This window comes from Ciconia boyciana, chromosome 8 (genome assembly GCF_034638445.1).
Source record: "Ciconia boyciana chromosome 8, ASM3463844v1, whole genome shotgun sequence".
In the NCBI taxonomy this organism is placed as follows: Eukaryota; Metazoa; Chordata; class Aves; order Ciconiiformes; family Ciconiidae; genus Ciconia; species Ciconia boyciana.
The window spans coordinates 46166488-46181776 of NC_132941.1; the positions used below are offsets into that span (position 1 = coordinate 46166488).

The 15289-nt window shown below is 37.7% G+C and overlaps 1 protein-coding gene across 4 annotated transcripts in view; it reads left to right on the plus strand.

Moving 5' to 3' along the window:
- MAPK8 (mitogen-activated protein kinase 8) overlaps nucleotides 1-8707 on the plus strand; it is a 48469-nt gene extending 39762 nt beyond the window's left edge. For 2 of the 4 annotated variants that reach the window (XM_072871489.1, XM_072871490.1), the window contains exons 7-12: nucleotides 478-549; nucleotides 2557-2739; nucleotides 3557-3681; nucleotides 4640-4703; nucleotides 6642-6719; nucleotides 7768-8707. In XM_072871489.1, the coding sequence (XP_072727590.1) occupies nucleotides 478-549; nucleotides 2557-2739; nucleotides 3557-3681; nucleotides 4640-4703; nucleotides 6642-6719; nucleotides 7768-7913 (668 nt within the window). In that variant the 3' untranslated portion in view covers nucleotides 7914-8707. Of the gene's footprint in view, nucleotides 1-62; nucleotides 135-477; nucleotides 550-2556; nucleotides 2740-3556; nucleotides 3682-4639; nucleotides 4704-6641; nucleotides 6720-7762 lie in introns of all 4 variants that reach the window. The other 2 variants (XM_072871491.1, XM_072871492.1) reach the window with 2 other exon arrangements.
- The last annotated feature ends 6582 nt before the right edge of the window (nucleotides 8708-15289 follow it).

Genomic DNA, 15289 nt, shown 5'->3' on the forward strand with positions numbered 1-15289 from the left:
GCTTCTTTTAATTTTAAATGACCGTTTGCTTTGCTTTCCTTCTTTTTGTGCTACAAACATAGTGGATTTATGGTCTGTGGGGTGCATTATGGGCGAAATGGTTTGCCACAAAATCCTCTTTCCAGGAAGGGACTGTATCCTTGTGCTGCTGCAGCAGGTTGAATTAGTTAGGAAGTGATTAACCTTTTTATTGATGTTGTGTCATGAAAATGCGTATTGTACCTTTTTTTTTATTAAATGAACATGGATTTTTCTGTGATACACTTAAAAAAAAATGAAGAACTTCATTTATATTCAGGCTGCACCTAGCAGTAGGACATAGTCTCTGCTGGTCCTGTAGTTAGCATACATTCACCTTCACTCATTTTCATTACACATGCTTTTTATAGTCACTTCATGTGTGTGTGTCTAGATATTTTTATTTACTTTATTTTGATAACTATCTTTTATGTTAATACCATTGCATTTTGTTTTCAGTTGACATTTGGTCAGTTGGGTGCATCATGGGAGAAATGATCAAAGGTGGTGTTTTATTTCCTGGTACAGATCGTATCCTTACCTTTGGCCTAGGATGTAGTTGTAAAAGGTCAAAAGAAATTGCAGCAATATAGTTCCAGATTAAGGTGGTGCTAATTTTTAAAATACTGGTTTTAAACTGCCTTTTCAAAGTACAATTTGCAAGTTCATAGTTTTGGTTCCAGGAAGCTGCAAAAATGTCTACAGTTAAACCATTTAAAGCAAAATCACAACACAGCATTACTGTGTATGACTGTCTTTAGGGATTAATACTAAGCAAGATGAACAAAATACCACTTGGGCAAATAGGCTTATTTTTCCTTTTTTCTTTTTCCTTTTTTCTTTTTATTCTCTTTTTTCTTTTTTTCAATTTAATATAGTGTCTATCCATTGCTTTTGGATGTTGTCACATTTAAGACAGATTTTTTGTCTTTAGGTGGTGTTTTACTGGTTCACATGCATTGATTTTTGCTTTGGAGATCATTTTTGTGTAATAGCTTACTAATCTTGTTTAGTACCTGAGTGTGTTAGCAGTTATTATTCTTTACATTTTATAGGAAATGTTTACAAAAAATTCCTAACCAGCTTCATTAGTTACACACTGGAGTTTCATATTTTTGTATGCAGAAACGATCTTGCAAACAGCTTTCAGAAATATCTGGTACTCTGTCTTTCTACTCCATGAATGGCTTGGTGGTATCTGTATGGGTTGTCCTGTGAACAATACTTCAGCAAAGGGTCTGCTCCAGGCGAACAGAGTGAAACCTCTGGATCATCGCTAAAATTAGTGGATCTAATTGGAGTTTGGAATCTTATTTGTTTTACTAGTAGTTACGCTCCAGTTTTTTAGATGCTGTCAGAAATCTTTCCTGCTTTTGCTGCACGTTAACTGTTTAATAATTGATATAGTACCATTTACGGGTGAAGATTGGGTGAAGATTTTGAGACATAGGGAGGAGATTCAGGGCATCCTTACTTTCACACAGCTCTGTTATTGCATGAGCTGCACCATGCTTAGCTTTATGGATCTGGTTTGCTAGCATGGCTTTTCAGTTTAGGCTCAGTGCCATACAATGTAAGTACCTTTTTTTCAAGGCCTGTACTAATGCACTGTAGAGCTTGAAAATCCTTATATAAAGGTCTGCTGTTACGTTTTAAGAACATAAGAGGGGGCCTGCTACATCTGACTGAAGGTTTAGGTAGTCCAGTATTCAGTCTTCGATGGTACCCAAAAAGAAAAAATTGGAGAGAATTCATGAATGAGATAAGCATATACAAAATTTTACCTGAGCTCTCTCCCATTATCTAACCAGCTGCAACTAGGAATTCCTGAGCCAAATGTTGCTTTTTTTATTCAGTAACACGTAGTAAATTCTTCTGCCATGAACTGGTCGATCTCCCCTTTAACTTGTGTAAAATTTTCAATTAAGACGTTCCTTACACATCCTTGAAACTCTTTAACTTCTGCATTCAAGTCTCTGACAAAATTGTCATTGGCCCGTGTGGGCCAAGATTTCATCCTTTGTGTGCCCACTGGTGCTCAGTGTTGGATGTCGTTAGAGAGAGATCGGTGACTTGGGAGAGTCCAGGACTGGGCTGAGGTATCAAGATGAGAGCAAAGGACAAAGCAGCTACACGGGGTAATTCTCACAAGTGCCTTGGTGATGTGTAGTAGCTTGACTACTGTGAATACGTGTTCAGATCAGGAAGTGAGTTCTTCTCCAAAACCCAAACAACGCCTTTATTTAAATTCATTTAATACATTTTGTGAGTCTCTTAATTTTCTCTGTTTCTCAGAAGTATATCCTTTGCTACTTAATTATGATTTTGAGTAAAATGCATGTTGCCTTGACTTGCTCTATCATAGTCTTGCTTTGTTTCACTGTTTTCTCTAAGAAAGTAGTCCTAATTAATGATGATGAACTTGATATTTTATTATAACTTTCTGTGTTTTCTCTCTGTTGGTTATTTCATGTGGTTTTAACATAACTTTCTAGCTCAAAATTAGACACAGTGTTTTTCTTAGCTGCATGACCTTAGATATTGATCAATGGAATAAAGTTATAGAGCAGCTAGGAACACCATGCCCTGAATTTATGAAGAAATTACAGCCTACAGTCCGAACTTACGTGGAGAACAGACCTAAATATGCTGGATATAGTTTTGAAAAACTCTTTCCAGATGTCCTTTTCCCAGCTGACTCTGAACACAATAAGCTTAAAGGTAAGGTCTGTCTTCTGTGTGTTGTATATTTTAAAGGTTTTAAAACTGTGATATATTGAACAGAAATGTGTCTTCGTTTTGTTCACTATAAAATCATCCTGCTAAGGATTTAAATATTACAATATTTGTATCATGGGAGTGGATGAACGTACTGGCGTATGCTTACCTTCACTTTCTCATCTTTTCTGAAACAACTCCTATTTTGGAGATACCTTATAAAGAAAAGTGAATATATATATATTCCTCTCAGTGACAGATGCCAACGCGATTTAGAGAAGAGTGGGGGGAGGGTGGAATAGAAGTTGTGTAGGCAGAACAGATCGTCTTTCTCTAGGGATGAAAATAAAGTTTTTATACTCATAATACATAGATATCCTGTAGTTACTGAAATAACTTACAGGTTCTAAAAGTCACCTACTCAGTGGAGTCACAGACTCACCATATTTTCTGTGACTAACAGTATGTGACTTTTTTTCTCCAGAAACTGTAAGAGAGGGGTAGTAGGTGCTTGCCCACTGCTATTCCAGACAAGGCTGTACTGAGTCACATTTCACATAAGGATGTCATGCCAATGGGCACTGTATGCTGAAAATATATAGTGAAACATGTCCAACCCCTTTCCTACCTGTGTTATTCTCTGCAAATTTTTTTTTTCATCAAATGGACTGCTTCCCTAAACCCCAAATTATGTGAGGGTTGCGTAGATACTAAACTGGAATTTGTTTACTCTGGGTCTCCTCTCCTTATGAGCTTTGAAATACTGTATTATGTGCACCATATATGATACTAGTCTAAATAGAAAATTTTGCTTTTGCAGCAAGTCAAGCAAGGGATTTGTTATCAAAAATGCTGGTTATAGATGCTTCTAAAAGAATCTCTGTAGATGAAGCCCTGCAGCACCCATACATCAATGTTTGGTATGATCCATCGGAAGCAGAAGCTGTAAGTTCTTGTTTTAGGTCTCTGATTAGGAAGGTACAGTACTAAAGCAAACTTGTTGAGATGCTTGATATAACTGCTTGAAAGAAGATTGTTGCATGATCTACATATTTCACTAGAAGCTCAACTGAGCAGTAATCATTTTTATTGACATGTTTATTAGAAATAGTATTAGGAATGGGCACAAAGTGAAGTACCTGTATCTCTGTGTGTGTGTTCGTATATAATTGTATATAATCTCCTGGACATGTATTAATGCATCTGAAATCTTCTATATAGTGTTCTGATTTATTGAGCTTCAGTTGTTTCAGTGTGGTTCGATTGCCCTTGATAGGATTCTGAGGTATTTACTCCTGGGCAAGAGAAATATTTTCATTAGTTGTAGCAATTGATACTACTCTTAAACTAGAAAATAAGTATTTCAGCAAAATTTGAGTACCAGATCTTGAGCTTTCAAGTGTTTACACTAATGAACAAAGGGATTAATTGAAAATTTTTCTTAAAAATTAATTTCAGGACAATTTCAGCTTATGAGAAAAGTCTCATTTTTTTAAGAGAAGGGTGGTTGGTGATGGCCCACTAGGAATAGAAAAAGATGCTTGATGTAAATGGTGCAATTAGCATTCTGCTGATCTATAGTAGCTAGAGGGAAAATTTAGTAATTAACAGTAAGTAGGTAAAAAGGGCTGCATGGGCTGGAGACTGCTGCACTTAGGAGCTCTTTTACCAGACTGTTCAGTTTCTATTTTAATTATTACAGTAATGTAAGCAAATCTGTTAATCAGAAGAAATTTAAAACATGTAGCAGCATCTAGAAAATAGGCCAAGTCCAAGTATGAGAGAATATATGACCATGTAAATAAATCAGGTTCATATTCTGAGTGCTTTTTTTTCATTTTTCATTTATTCTGGTTTTGTATCCCTTTTGATCGCTTTATCATGAGTTAGTTTTGTTTTTCAGCCTCCACCAAAGATACCAGATAAGCAGTTAGATGAGAGGGAGCACACGATAGAAGAATGGAAAGGTAAGAAAGGCATTTAAAGTTTACTAAGGCCTTTGGAAGTAGGCTGGGCCCCAAGGATTACTGTTATTAAGGTTCTTCTGAGCAACCTAATAGTATTTACTTAAACTGTTTGGAATGGCAAGGGAATAGATCAGTGCTTCACAACCTCTCAATTGTCGGGACACTAAAATTTTTCCTGTGAAGGTGCTGAACCTTTGTAGTGAACTTAAGACCTGCTCGTTTCAGTTGCCTTTTGCAAACCATAAGGCAGCGTTTTTAGGGAGGGTAACTCTTCTGGACAAACGGTTACAGTTGAAAAAGGTGCAGGACTTTGAGCAATGTAAGTCTGAAGTAGAAGCGCTAGTCTTCAAGTGAAGAGCATATTAGCAATAACTATACTCTTTTAAATCAAGCAGATGATTTGAAAGAAGAAGCCATAAGGATTGTTAGTAACGGGCGAGATAGTGAGGTTACAGCTGGTGTGGGAGACACGGATGGTTATCGGCTGTGGGATCCTGAGAAAGTAGCTGGGCTTGAGGCCTGGAACGGATTGCAGTGTGACATAAGATTCGTACCTCCAAGATAATGATTTTTAGTGTTCAGTACTGGTTTAGTATGTATATTTCCTGGTCATATATGAGGTGTAAAATGATAAAGTAGAAGGGGGGAACAACTTTGTTACTTGTAAAGCTTGTGCTTCATTTTGAAATTGCTTCTAAAAGGTGTGGTGTTATTGCAAAGGTCCTAGTGCTAAGAAAAAATACGGATCCAGAGAGCTGTGCAGCCTATAAATGTTGCATTTAAGCAAGAATTTAGTGCATTGAGCAATCTAATACTTCGTACTGAAACAGTCTAGGAAGAGACATTAGACCTGTATAGCCTTTTTATCCCCAGAGGAAAAAAAGCAGGGAAAATGTTTAATGAATCATTTTTGACAGTTTCATTGTGTTGGCTGGTAATGGACACAAGTCTGTAAAATCTGGTACTACCACACTTTTAAGTCGCTTCCTATTAGAAACTGAGTTTTAATTGCAAAGGCAGAGATAAGGAGAATTGTGGAAATTCTCTTACCATCCTCCTTCCAAGCAAAGTTACTTCCCTTTTGAAGCAGGTGTGCTGAGGGTATTTCAAGCAATATGGAGTTTACTTTTGAGACTCCCATGGCCCTTGAAATTATACTTCTTAAATGCTTTTTTTCTTCCTAACTGTTTGTACATTGCATTAGTTTGCCAGTGACAGATAAGAAGTGGTATTCTGACAGTCAGTTCTTATGAGTTGCATTTAACATGTTTAGTCCTTTTCTTCTCTTGTTACTTCTGTCGATTCACAGCTGAAGTCTTTTCTGGGTAATAAGCTGCCATTAGCCTAGAAGCCTTCTGGCCAGTACACAGGGTGTATGATACAAGCACTTCTGACCTTTTTAAGGATGAGGAACTTGTGTAACTGGAAGATAAAGTTGCTGCTTTCATTTGGAGTGGCTACTTATACACCAATATTGTATTCCATTTCATGGTGATCTGGACCTTTAGATGTTGTTGCTGAGGATATTTAGTGGCAAATATGTGTCGGGAGGATGGAAATGCTGTTTGGGCTTGTTCCTACCTGTTCCTTTGAAGACTGCTGATCGAGGTTATCTGTACCAAAGAAGCCATTGATAAAAACTGAGTGGTATTTAAGACTCAGTTTAACCTCAGGTCCCCAGACAGCCTGGACAAAAGAGTCTTAGAACAATGTCAGTGTGTTCTTGAGAGTGCCAGGCCATCGTAGCTCCAACAGAATTGTACATTTTTACCTCACTTGCCAGTTGTTCCATAGCCTCTACAGCCTGTTGTTCAAAACTAATTCTGAACAGTAATAAACCTGTGAAATTTAAATGTACATTTTAATGGAAGATGTATTATCAATCCAGTCTTGGGTTTTCAAATTCATTTTTTTGCCTTCCCTTCTCTGCATTTTCAGAGTTGATATACAAGGAAGTCATGGACCTGGAGGAGAGAACCAAGAATGGGGTTATACGTGGACAACCAGCCCCTTTAGGTTGGTTACAATAAAAGCATGGTATAAAGCTACATTAAGTTGTAGGTCAGGAGAGAGTAAAGCTGTTGAAGACATCCAAGGGTAACCTAACTCAAAAATATGGCTCTTAAATGACCAATAACATCTTGAATTCTCTTTGAGATATTGCTTATTTGAATGGAATGTATGGGGTTGCCATCTCTTTTTATTCATCTGGTAAATTCCTCTATTATTATCCCCATGTAACTGATGCTTCATTCATTTCAGTCCTCAAGAAGCATCTTGGTGTGTACTAGTACTCTCTTGCCATAATCCGGTTAGATGTGTAACTTGTAGCTGGTGCAGTTTCAAATAAAGATACAACCAATACGTCCATCTATTAAGTAATGAAACAGGATTTCTAGGTTGCCTGCCTTCAATATTCCCTCTAAACAGAAAGGAAAATGATGGAGCACTTTCAGCAACTGTTGCTGCATTTTGGAGCAAAATGTGATCATGGACTGACCATTGATAGGACTCCATTTGCACTGTTGAAAAATGATGGCAATAGTTGGACAGCTATTGCTGACTCTGCTGAGAGTTCACTGAAGTCCAGACTCTGAAAAATCACTGCGTATCTGCAATTGTATACATTCAGTGTGGCTGGACACCAACTATTTCCCAGCCTGAAGGGGAGGATCTGATGGAAAAAAGCCGTCCCCTTCTTTCTTTATCTAAATATGTAGATATATTATAGCTTTGGGTCTCAACGTTTAGTAGGATATCTTAGCTCTGGCTTTATGCAGTATTATCTATGTTTGTGATTTTTAACCTTCAGGCATTAGCATTTTATTGTAATTTGGCAGGTGTCATGTCATGTGAGTTCTGTGGTTCTTGGCATACCATTCATTAAGCCCCATATTAAAGACTTGTGGGTTTTATTTACTTTGACAATGGATTGAGACACATCTCTTCAAACTTGCCGAAACAAGGGAAAGCAGTGACTATTAGGAAGAGACAGACTAATGCAAGTACTGAACCGTGCAACTGTATCTGCAACTGATTTGCTGTTTTGTTTCTCATAGCACAGGTGCAGCAATGATCAATGGCTCTCAACATCCATCTTCATCGTCATCTGTCAATGACGTGTCTTCAATGTCAACAGATCCAACATTGGCCTCTGATACAGACAGCAGTCTAGAAACCTCAGCTGGACCTCTGGGTTGCTGTAGATGACTACTTGGTCTTTCGGGGGGTGGGAGGGGGGTCCTTTTAGTCATTAATAGGGCACCTTTAAAATTTGGTGGTATTTTTGAGTGTTTTTTCAAAAATAATTGTAGAATTCATCATAAAGTGCTGTAATTTTAAACTGTAAGTTGTGTTAAAAGCAGCCACTTTTTTTGCTGTAATTAACTGTAAAATATTAAACCTGATAATTTTTATTGTGGTTTTAAAATCTGCATATTTGCTTTACTATTATGCTGCTGATCTTTTTTTACTGAATTTGTAAGATTTGTTTTATCAAAGCACATATTAATGTTGTGGTCATTACCATATAATGAATTATTTAAGATTTTATAGGTTTTCAATTTTTTAATTAGAATTTTATGCCAGATGTTTTGTTCATGATATCCTTCAAGGTTTTATGCTTGGTCCTGTGTCCGTGTCCAGGTGGAGGGGGAGAGAATTCAGTGCAGCCAGCTGTAGTTGTGGGCATACTACTGTGGTGCTGGCAGTGAACAAAATCCTCTTTTATTTTGGCCACTTGCCTATAATACTTCAGCAAAAGCAAAAATTAGTGAATTTTTTTAGAGAAACAGTGTACAATCCTTTGCAAAGTAACCTCATCTGAATGGTTTTATGAACTTAAGAAAGCAACTCATATCTTCAAAGCTGCAGAAATATCTAGCCTAACAAAGCAAGGTGATGTTTTCTGCAGAGTTGTGGCATGCCAAATCTTGTGATCGCCATAAAACACGAGGATACTTCATGAATAATACATTGCAATGCAAATAAACTGTTTACTTCTAGCTTGTAGCCTGTTTTTGTACACACAAAACTAAGTGTATCCAGGATGTCTAGACTGCCATGAGGGAAAACTAATATGCTGTAGCTATACTTTCATGTAATATGTGATTCTTGGGAGTTTTGTTTCTTACTAGTTTTGTCTACTAAGGCGAGTGCTTTTTGGCTAGAAGAGGGAATGACATGAATGCAATAGGGGCAAAACTTCAGCTGTTCTTTCTCCACCAAAAGTAACTGATTGCTAAAAACCATTAAGTGGTAGGAGAACCTCAGGATTTCTGTAGCTAATGCATTAAGTGAGCAATATATGCCATCCAAAGGAGGGAGAAGTAATGCTGTATAAATTATTATTTATCTCTTTCATATCACCATGAGACCAGTGTAGCAGAAATCTTAATAATGGTTCATTTTATGTCATAAATATTCACCAGTTTTCAGCACTGAAGCTCCAGGTTTCAATATACTTTTTAAACAAAAGATATATCGAAATATATAGAACAGTTACTAAATAGTCATGTAAAATGGTGCTGCTCCTCACAGAAGTATTTTAACTGTTTACATTTTATATTTACAGAATGATTTATGTATAACTGACTTAAGTTTATGTATGAGTTAAACAATCATTCAGAATTTATTCCTTTGGAAAATGCAGATTTTTAGTGAAGCTAGGCTGTATAATTGATTGCCTTGTGTAGATGCATATTTTGTGTAGTGAATTAGAATGTGAAGGGGAATTTAAATTAGTAATGCTCACAAAAATGAGCACAAAAAAATACAGAAGTCTTGCCAGGCACAGAACATAAGCAAATCATATAACTGGCTACAGAGGTCATCCAGGAATTACTGATGCTCTTCAGTGTGGTTCCTTCTGCTCGTTGGGTTAAATAGGTATCTTTCTGAAGTTCTAATTGAAAGAGGAAAATTTGTCTTTGCAGTAAGTTTCAGAAAAATAGAAGTGATAGTAATGCTTTCAATATCTAACATGTCTTTTTAAAAAACATACAGGGTTACAAGGAATGGTAATGTCTCAAAGATGACTAAATTGATAAACTGCACAGTTGTTTTCCTGGCCTGGCTAGACTGCTGGTAAGTGCTGTATGCGTGTAATTTTGCTTTCCTCACTTGTATCTAATATTTCAATATTGCCTTTCTAAACCACATTTGTTAAGGCAATTATTTTTACAGGATTCTGCCAAATTGTATATTACCTCAGAATAGGCAGGACTTGCTTGGATTCATCTAGCACTGGAACATAGAAAATCTGCTCAAGTTGAACAGAGACCAACACAACAGTCTATTTTGTAATTTTTTATCAAAGTTTAAGCTGTGAATTAAGCCAAAATTTTTGGTCATGCAACAGTACTCCATTGTTATATAGGGTCAAATGATATTCTGGTCAGCCCAGTGTAATGAAGTTAAGGCTGATAAAATCAACTTCTGATGCCTGTAAGTGCTGTTATGAACAGACTTTGGTAAATATGATTCCTATTTAAATTTGTTTTGGACCCCTCTGGATTGCAGTGGTGACTGAAATATTTTGAAACTTTAAAATAATTTTTGCTATCACTTTCCAGTGTCCTAAAGAAAAATTGCTTTAAAATGAATATTGAGTGAAATAGTTACTAGGCTTTTATCACAGTGTGCTATCACTAGTAACTTAATTGAGTTCATAAGCTCTAAGGAGAATTGAGCTTTTCTTCTTTTAAGGTAGGGTTGATGAATGGGTGGGACTGTCCACTGCAACCCATTGCAGTATGAGTGAGCTATGTTTAAAGGAATTATTTCAGTAAGGTCAGAGCTTTGCCTGTGGGAACCTGGAGTTCACTTTTGGCACCATCTTCACAGCAAGCGTTGCTTCCCCCCCCACCCCCAGTTGCTTGCATTTTAGGCAAATTAAAGTGATGGCAAATTTCAAAGACAGGAAAATCAGATTCGGTAACCAAATTATCACAACAACATGCTAGTCTTAACTTCCCTTTTTATTTGTTGAAATATAAAATTATTTCATAGATAGTTGCACACTGCCACAGATAGCAAACAAATGGGTAGCTAGGGTTCACCTGTCTTTGTCTATTGTTATGTTGTTAGGTCATATACTATCTAATACACTGTACAGTTTTATTCTTAAAGTATTATTAAGCTTTATTTTAGTCTATGATTCCAAAATCTTCTCATGACAATGGGCTTCACTAAAGTGCGTGCAACTTTCCACTTCTAGGGGTGTTCCAATCCACTGGGAGTTGGTAGGGAGTGAATTACAGTGAGCTGTGCCTGATTTCTTGTGTCAGGTGAGGTTAAAAGTTGGGCAATAATAGATTAATTTCCACCTTTTCTGGTCAGAGCTGTGGCAGGCATCAAGGATAAAATAGCTCCTCTCCTTTTGTAGAAGTAGGTTCTTCAAGATTTTGAAATAGAAGTGCGGGGGAAATTAGTTCTGTGACTGTGCTGCACCTCTGCTCTGTGAAGTCTTTATTAATGCAAGACAACGCGGTCAGAATTGAGGCTTTTGTGTGTTAGTGTGTGTGAGAAGCTGGACTGCCAGAGCAATACCCATCAGTTGAACAGCCTTAGACCAGCCGGACTGACCAGGTCACCTCTAGTGCATTCATTCTGCTAAGCTGAATAGACATGGCACTTTTCCCTACGTAGGTGCTGTGCAGCTTGAGTTTTTAGTTTAGAAGAACCTTACTATGCTATATGCGATAGTATCTTTCTGGGCAGGAGTTCCAGCTAGACACAAAGATAATACCAGCATAAATTGTTCAGTAAGCCCCCCCTGCCAACACAGGTGTGAATTTAGGGGAGGATATGGCGAGCTGTATTTGAGGCGGTCGTGGCAACAGCACCCTCTGCTGCCTCAGCGTCCAAGTAAGTAGCATGTTACTGATGTGGGTTTGTTTTATGGAAAATTGCTTCTCTGAACACAGGCTATTTCATTAGAGAGCAAAAATTAAGCACCTTGCCAGGCATTTGCATGAATATAATGCTCCTGCATTCCTGTATATGGCATTCATCTCAACATTGCATAAAGAAAAACCATCAAAAAGCTAGTACAGGCGGATAGTTCCTACCCAGCCAATAATCCAAAGCATATGACATTAAATGTTTCTCAGTTAAGATCATGGGAGAAAGGGGAGAAGACAGTTCAGTTTACACTTGGTCTTACTGTTTCGAGTTGCTAAAGGAAGTGAATTACTGTTTCTAGATACGGTTTTATTTGCTGTTGACGGCAGCTTGTCCATGCTGTTGCCTTTTTTTTTTTCCTATTAACGTTTTGGTTCTTACATATTTAGTTTGAGGACTGGAGTTGAAGGAGAACTTGTCTGCATTTTTCAGTAAGATTAGAAAGAGGGTTTTAATGGAGAAATGTGATGAGACTCTATTGCCTACCCAAATTTTCAATTCATTTAATTTATTCTTAGTTAAGGGCACTGGATAAAAGTGGTATTTTCAGTGATCTCTTTCACTCCCTTCTCCTCTTCTTTGGATATCTCTGCATTACAGAAACGTGTTATGAATCAGATCACATTGTGTTTCTACTTCTGCAGTTAAAAATTTAAGCTAGGTTTTCTTGAACTACCTCACACAAACTTTCTACGTTTCTTAAGTAAGCAAAGCTAACCCTTGCTATTGGAACTACACTGAATGTGAATAGAAAAATACACTTCCTTTAGAAAAATAAACCTATTGGCCAATGTTGAGACAATATCAGTAAGTATGTTTCTTATATATTTCACGTAAGATGTTCATGTGTAATATATAGCTTGTGTACAATAATGTACATCTAGAATATTGTGTTAGCTGTAAATTGGTGATTTTATTATTGTAGTCTGGTTTTGTAGGTAAAAATAGCTTACTAGTAATGTCAGCTCATCCTTTACATTTTACAAAAGGAATAATTCTTGGTAAGCTTTGCATACAGATGAATTACTTTTGTAGGCCCAATATCTAGTCTATTTTTGAGAGTTCTTTAACTTTTATTACTAAAGTTGAGAAAAACCCCCTAATTATTGTGATCATTCCTTCTGCCCCTTTTGAAATATATTCTTAATTTTATTTTGTCCCAAGAAATATGAAGGGGAAGATACACCATTAAAAATACTGGGGAAAACTGTAATTTCTTTTTTTTCTTCCCCACATTTGATACCTTTTCCTGCTTTTCCTTTATTCCCTCCAAATAAGCTGTTGGTGGGGCACTACTGAGAACATTGTGGTTTTTTTAATCATTCATGCCATAGGTCATTACATGTGCACCACTGGAATGTATACATTGTTATCTAGTATGTCAATTGGTTATAATGATATTTTAAATAAAAAAGGAAAAAAAAAAAATTGACCACTATGCATTTAGTGCTTCTTCATTACTAGGCTGGAATGGATTTCGTATGGATTTCATAATAAGGCTACAGTTGGAGTTTTATTAGCATCAGTCCTTCCTGAGAATGCATCTGTTTTTAATGGTACTTAAAGTCCTGCCTTGTGTGTGAGCTCACTCCTGGGCAGTGATGTGTTTCTTCCATTTCTCCATTCCCATGGGCTTTGGATGTGCCACACCCTGGTAATACCAAGTGTGTTTGCGACTGCTGGGAATCCATTCTTACTTCCTTGCTGCCAGCTCTAGCCACCTTCTTTCCTGGAAATACAGCTGCTGAGACCCTGCGTTGCAGAAGAGGTAAGCCATGGGCTGTATGAAGGGAGGGCCCAGTCCCCATGCCCTCAGGAAAATCTTTCTCAAAACTGAGTCTCAGAGAAGCCTGAGGGATCTGACATCTGAAGAGCTCTTACTGGAGAGCTAACTCGGGTGCCAGGACCACTTCCTGCGCTGGCACCTCTGCAGTAGGGCTAAGTCCTAACGTAATGCATTTCGTTGCCTTAATTTCCAGCAGGCCCTCAGTGTTTCTTTAAATGAAGACTCAAGACGGCCTTGAGTTGTGTTTGTCTGCGTGCTGTTACATTGTCTTTGTGTTCGTTTTTAAGGGAACGGTACTGTGACCATGGGCAGTACAGCGCGGGCTGCTTTGTTTCTCTGGACCAGCTATTCGTGAGGTGCTCTTCTAGGAATGCAGCGAGGCTCAGAAATGCTCTTTATTTGTGTATGTTAGCATAAACTGTAGCCAAATCCAAGTAATGTATTAATACAGAGCAAGGCCTGAGACAGTTTTAGCTCTGCCAGGGATTTGTCTGTGGGTGACTTCAGCCCAGAACCAAAACGCTCTGTAGTGCTGCTGGCTTGCATAGCCCTATTTGGCGAATGTAGATAATTCAATAAGCCATCATTATTAATTTTCCTTTTTATATTAGAAATACCATGGAGACTTTCAGAAGTTTTTTGTTATTCTGGAATGCTGATGTTTGGCTTTGGATTTTTTTTTTAAGCATATGCTTGTATTGGGCTTCTTTCACTGAAATTTTTTTACACCTTTTTTGCCTGTGTAATACTGGAAGGGATGTTCCAGGCTGGGAAGATTGCACAGGTAAAGCTATGGTAAAAATGTATCTATCTATCTACCTGATTCCAGGAGCCTTTCATCATGTCTTATTAATACTAACAAACCTGTATCTTGTAAATGCTTGCTAAGAAAGCTGGCCCTTTAAACTAGGGGCTGTAATAAGCTAAAGGTCTGCAACAGAAGGAGTGCTGTCTCAGATCCATGAAGTTGGCAAATGACGTGGTGGGAAAGAGAGTACAGAAATGGGAGTTAAAGCTAGGAAGGATCATTTCCTTACAAAGTGTATCATTTTCCTCAAATGAGGGCATAGTGTTGCATGAGGTTGTGTACAACAGCACAAGTGTGTTCCCATTTCTTGCATAATTGCCCATGATGGGAAATTAACGTTATGCTCCTGTTGCTGTGCTTTAGAGTTAGCATCCCCCTGTGGTGTGTTTCAGCATGAACTGGGTAGTTTGCAGCTTCTTGCAGGCTTTATTTACTGCAGTAGATCACCTTCAAAAGGACCTGAAATTTATTCCTTGTGAACAAGAGGAATGGGTGTTGCTGGAGCACAACAGTCAACCAGAAAATGGTTAGTTCCATTAATCAGTTTGAGTAGATACAGTTTCATTTGTGATACTGAAAAGAATGAATTTTATCCTGGATGCCAGATTAAGATTATGTAGTGCTACATAGCTGACAGATGATCCTATCCTGGGGCTGAAGATTTGGGACAGGTGGGTTTGTTCCCCAGTTCTGCTATATGTAATGGTTACCTGAGTTTAAATACTTAGAGAATATCTAGAATCCCAGCTGCATTTGATTTCACTGAGAGTTAGCCAGCAGTCCTGTTTAGCGCTTGTCTTGCATATTTGTTTTTTTAGGCTCCCAGTCAGCATGGCTCAGTTCTTAAACTTGTAGTGTGCCAGAACTAAAGAGAGTAGTCTGCACTTGATACATACAGGAGATAATGCAATACAAATAGTCTAAGAGATGGGGGCTGGCAGGATGGATATGGTGAAAGGTACCCATGTTGGGGGCATTACAGTAATGTGGTTGCTACTACTACTTGGATTGAATGCCTCAGTAGAAACTTTCTTTTTACCAATCCTGATGTTCTAATTGCAGAGAATTATTTACAACCCAGTTTGGGCC